At 43.4% G+C, this 5,052-nt stretch overlaps 1 protein-coding gene across 1 annotated transcript in view; it reads right to left on the reverse strand.

Moving 5' to 3' along the window:
- Positions 1–2,513: 2,513 nt before the first annotated feature.
- The window catches only part of Arcn1 (archain 1), a 25,771-nt gene continuing 23,232 nt past the window's right edge, over positions 2,514–5,052 (reverse strand). The window contains exon 10 of the mRNA XM_005347201.3: positions 2,514–4,403. Coding sequence (XP_005347258.1) covers positions 4,314–4,403 — 90 coding nt within the window. The 3' untranslated portion in view covers positions 2,514–4,313. The remainder of the gene's footprint in view (positions 4,404–5,052) is intronic.

The raw sequence follows: 5,052 nt of genomic DNA on the forward strand, positions 1-5,052 counted from the left end.
TGATGCCCTCTTCTGGCCTGCAGGCATACATGCAGACAGAATATTGTATACTTAATAAATAAATATTAAAAAAAAAAGAGCCTAAGCTAGACTGAACATTTAAAACTACTACTAAGTCTCTGTACCATGCTTTGGGAGCTGGTTGATGGCCCAAAAGAAAGTGCTAGGTACAATGATCCACAATATGGGTTTTGGGTGCCAAACCTGGATCCTCTGCAAGACCTTTGGAGCCTGTCCTGGAACTAGCTCTTGTAGACCAGACTGGCCTCAAACTCAAGAGATCCGCCTGCCTCTGCCTCCCGAGTGCTGGGATTAAAGGTGTGTGCCACCACTGTCCGGCAGTGCTCTCAATCATCGAGCTGTCATTGCAGCCCCTATATGTAAAATTTAATAAGCAACTCTTTAGCTGGACTTAGTGGTGCACACCTAATTCCAGCACTCAGAAAGCAGAAGGCAGGCGGATCTCTGTGAGTTCTAGGCCAGCCTGGTCTTGGTCTATAAAACAATTGCCAGGACAGTGCTCAGGGCTCTGGTATACAGAGAAACCCTTTCTTGGCACCACCCCCTACCCCCCAAAAGACTATTTAGGACTGGGCAAGTTGGTGCACTGGGAGGTACAGGCAGAAGGATCAGGAGCTCCAGGTTAGCCTTGGCTACAGTGTGAGAGGTAACTCAGTGGACAAAGGTGTCTGCCACTAAGCTTGGGGACCTGAGTTTAACCCCTGAAACTGACTTTTGAAGTTGTCTTCTGGCCTCCACACATGTACTGTGGTATAAATGTCCCCCATTCCCCCCTAAGTAAAATACAATAAAGATTTTAAACTGAAATTAAAAAGGAGTGGTGACTGCAGAGATAGCTCAGTTGGCAAAGTGCTTGCCATGTACACATGAAGGCATTTCACCTCAAAACCTGGGTTACAGCAGCCTACATTTGTAATTCCAGTCCCGGGGTGGTGGAAGGGTTAGGCAGATTCTTACAAGGGGCTTACAAGATGGACGGCTCATGAAGAAAAGCACTCTGGCTTCTACATGCGTACACATTCCATCTACCCACGCATGTTACCTATTTTATATTAATCCTAAGAATCTCTCAGGTCCTACCAATTGTATATTAATTGGAGGGTAGTTTCCTCTGCTAAAGCTGCCTGGATTGATAGAGTTGAGCTTTCAGCTACTGTTCCAGAGGTATAGTCTGTGCTTCCTCTATTTGGGATTAACTCATCTACGGTAGGAGCTATAGGTCTCCTATATTATTTTTTTATGTGCATTGGTGTTTTACCATAGGAGTTGGAACTGGGGCTACAGTTGTGAGCTGCCATGTGGGTGCTGGGAATTAAACCAGCGTCCTCTGGAAGAACACTTAAACACTGAGCCATCTCTTCAGCCCCAGGTCACCGTACATTAACCAGAATGTTTGGACAGATCTAGTTATTGTTGCTAACCTCCCTCAGAAGAGGCCAACAAAATCCACTTGATGCCACAGGTTTACAGGCCAGTCAGGGCATGTGACAGGAATTGGGTGTTAATTTCACCAGGGAGGTAAGCAGAATTTTAGCACTATTAGGTCCGGTACAATTTCATTAAAGAAAAAAATACAACACAAAAATCTTGTCATCCCTGTCACTTAACTATTTATTAGGGAGAAAAATCTGCCTTCCAAATGATTTTTTTCACACTCAATAGATTTTTGCAAATAAAAGAGTAAAAGAAGCCTTATTTGAGGAAAGGTCTCACTATGTTGTCTTGGCTGGCCTCAAACTCATAGAGTTCCTCCTGCCTGTCTCCCAAGTACTAAGATTAAAGGGGTGTGCCACCATGTCTAGTTATTCCCTTTTAAGGAAATAACCAATTTCTAAAGCATCCCCCATATCGTTCTGATTCATTTACTCACCACTGTTTGACAAAGAGAAGACTCTGGGGTACTGCAGAATGTTTAAGAACTCTTTGACTAGCTAGGTGTGGTGGTCCACACCTTTAATCCCAGAATTTGGAAGGCAGAGGCAAGCACAGAGATCTCTGAGTTCGAGGCCAACCTGGTCTATAGAGAAAGTTCCAGGAGAACCAGGACTACATAGAGCCGCTGTGGAGAAAAGCTAATGAACAAAAAAGCTGGGCACGCCTTTAGTCCCATCACTCAGGAAGCAGAGAGGCAAGTGGATCTCTGTGAGTTCAAGGCCAGCCTGGTCTACAGAACTAGTTCTAGATACACCAAAGGCTACATAGAGAAATCCTGTCTTGAAACAAAACAAAAGAGAGAGAGAGAGAGAGAGAGAGAGAGAGAGAGAGAGAGAGAGAGAGAATGTGTGTCATTGTGTCATTTCTCTGACTCTAAACTGCTCTTGACAAAGTGAAGACTCTGGACCCAGTGAAAGCTCTAAGAAGCTTTATTTAATCCTACTCAGCTTTATTTAATCCTACACTGTCAAGAGTGAGTGTGTGTGCTCAAATACACACAATTAGAGAGGCACACTACCTGGAAAGAGACAAGGAAATGAATACACTTGGATAGGTTATTTTCTTTTTAAAAAAAGTATCATTAATCTTTAATCTTAGATCCTATTACAGTATCATGAATCAGCAAGCAGACATCAAAGTTAAAGAGTCCAGTAAACATCTCATTTTATAATACTCTTTTATTTGATTAAAGAATTTGCCTTCGTTGTGTACATTGGAATGTTATATTCCCTACGTATTTTACAGGGTTACAAAATGTCTCTCATTTTAAATATTACCCCAAAAGTAATTTCAGAAAAAAGTCTTTGTGAAATTAAACTTGCCTTTAAAAATCATAGGGTCAAACAACTCTGAAATACAACTGGATTAATAAGATTTCTTGTCTACTTAACTACATGACAGACTTCTTATCCCAGTCCCCTTCCTCAGAAAACCTTACATGGAAGCCAAGCTGGAGATAAGGATTCTTCCCTGATGCAGTTTAGGGGGAAGGGAAGGCCAGAACTTTCTTTGGCAAGCCACCACAGCCATCTTGCTTCATGGATAGTAAACTCCTGCCGTGGAGGGCCAGCTGTCCAGAATGAGAGCCCTGCTCTCCAGCACCTCAGAATGTGCAGTGTCATTTTCTGCTTCCCATTGTTAGTGCCTGCAGCCTGCAGCAACTGATATCCAACCTGCCCAGTGCAGTGCTTGAGGACCGGGTGATTCAGCCTCTGTTAAAAAGGCAATGGATCAAGTGCAGCTGAAAAACAATTACTACATGATGACATAAAAGAGGCTGAGAAGAGAAAAGGATTTCAGGAACAGGGACAAACAGGCAGGTGGAACATGTCTGGTCGGATGGAAGGAAATGGGAGATATCTGAGCAACTCCTCTCTCCTCATTAGGATAATCACTTGCCTCACTCAAATGGTGAAGATGGGGTCTCCTTGATAGTTCAGGGCTAAAGGGAAACGGCACAGACTCACTAGCCTCACTTCTGCTGGGAAGAAGACTGACAAGGGAACAACTGAAGAGGGAGGAGGACGTGAGGAATCTAAGTGGACTGACACTGAGTGACTGCACTAACTTAGTACTGCCCCACTTGGTGATCCGGAAGCTGGGGAGCACCAGCAGCAGACATGATTCATGTGGCAATGGATGTAGCCATCTTGAAAAGGTGTATACACCTGAAAGCTGTTTTTCAGCTACCTTTAATATTGACACGAGTGGGACTCACAGTACTGCTTACCACTGGAAAGGCAGGTCCTACAAGGGAACGACCTGGCAAGAAAATAGAACAATGGATGGACGCAGGAGAGGAAATAAGACAACCATGTATTTCAAACTTCTAGACTCTACATCCCTTAAGCAGCTCACTGGTATTGTCTGAAGTCAAGAAGGGGTTAGATAACCTTGTTCTAGGAGTGCCGAACACAATACCTACAAAGAGATGATCTCAGTGCACGACTGAGTGTACTGGAGAATAAAAATCAAATCTATAGAGAAAACTTTTTAAAATGAAGTATGAAATATAACTATATTTAGGGATTAAAATAAATGGGAAACTTATATGAAGGCAGAAGAGGTGTTTACGGGATTCCCTGGAGAGCTTGCTTTCCTGCTGGCCAGTAAAATCTGTCAAAGAAATCAGCAGCCTTTCCCTTTATGTTAGTGTCTTTTCTTTGTTAAAGAATGTCTCTGTGACACCAGAACGCTGGGGTGAGTTGAGGGTCTTTGCGCGCAGAGGATATACACTGTATCAGGGAAAAAAAGGGGGTCTCCAATGGCTTGTAAATTTGGAAAAACTCTTCAGCCACTTTTGGCTTCTTCTTTATTACTGTGAAATCCTTCCTTTTCGGTTTTCTTCCTTCTTGGTATTACAGGATTTCATATTTGTCCACTAAGAAAGTGGTCTCTGTGGAAAATCTGACAGGGCTGTTTCCATCTACCTGGGTCACTTTGGTAACCTAGGAAAGCAAAAAGTGTGGTAAGGAAAAAGGATGGTGAGTCTACAAAATATTGATTACATTCTCATTACAGATTACATCAAATTCTCTAAGAGCAGCACTAAAAGTAGCCTAGTAATACTAAAAACCACTCACTCACACTTGCAGCTTTTGGCATTATCCAATCTGCTCTTGGCTGCAGTAAAACAGAGTAGCTGCCACAAGTAAAAGCTCAGAATGAGCTGAGTGGTGGTGCAGTCCTTTAATCCCAGCACTCGGGAGGCAGAGGCAGGTGGATTTCTGTGAGTTCGAGGCCAGCCTGGTCTACAAGAGCTAGTTCCAGAACAGGCTCCAAAGCTACAGAGAAACAATGTCTTGAAAAACCAAAAAATCCAACCATGTTGGTGCTGGGAGCCAAGCCAGATCTTCTGCAGCAGATCTTTAACTGCTGAGCTATCTTTCTGGACCCCCCCCCTATAAAAATGTAAATGCTAAAACAAACAAACAAACAAAAAAACCATATAGTCCAGGAGTGGTAGTACGTGCCCACAATTCAATTCCAGCACTCCAGAGCAGACCTTGCCGGGCGGTGGTGGCACACACCTTTAATCCCAGTACTCGGGAGGCAGAGGCATGTGGATCTTTGTGAGTTTGAGGCCAACCTGGTCTA

Source organism: Microtus ochrogaster, chromosome 5 (genome assembly GCF_000317375.1).
Source record: "Microtus ochrogaster isolate Prairie Vole_2 chromosome 5, MicOch1.0, whole genome shotgun sequence".
Lineage (NCBI taxonomy): Eukaryota > Metazoa > Chordata > Mammalia > Rodentia > Cricetidae > Microtus > Microtus ochrogaster.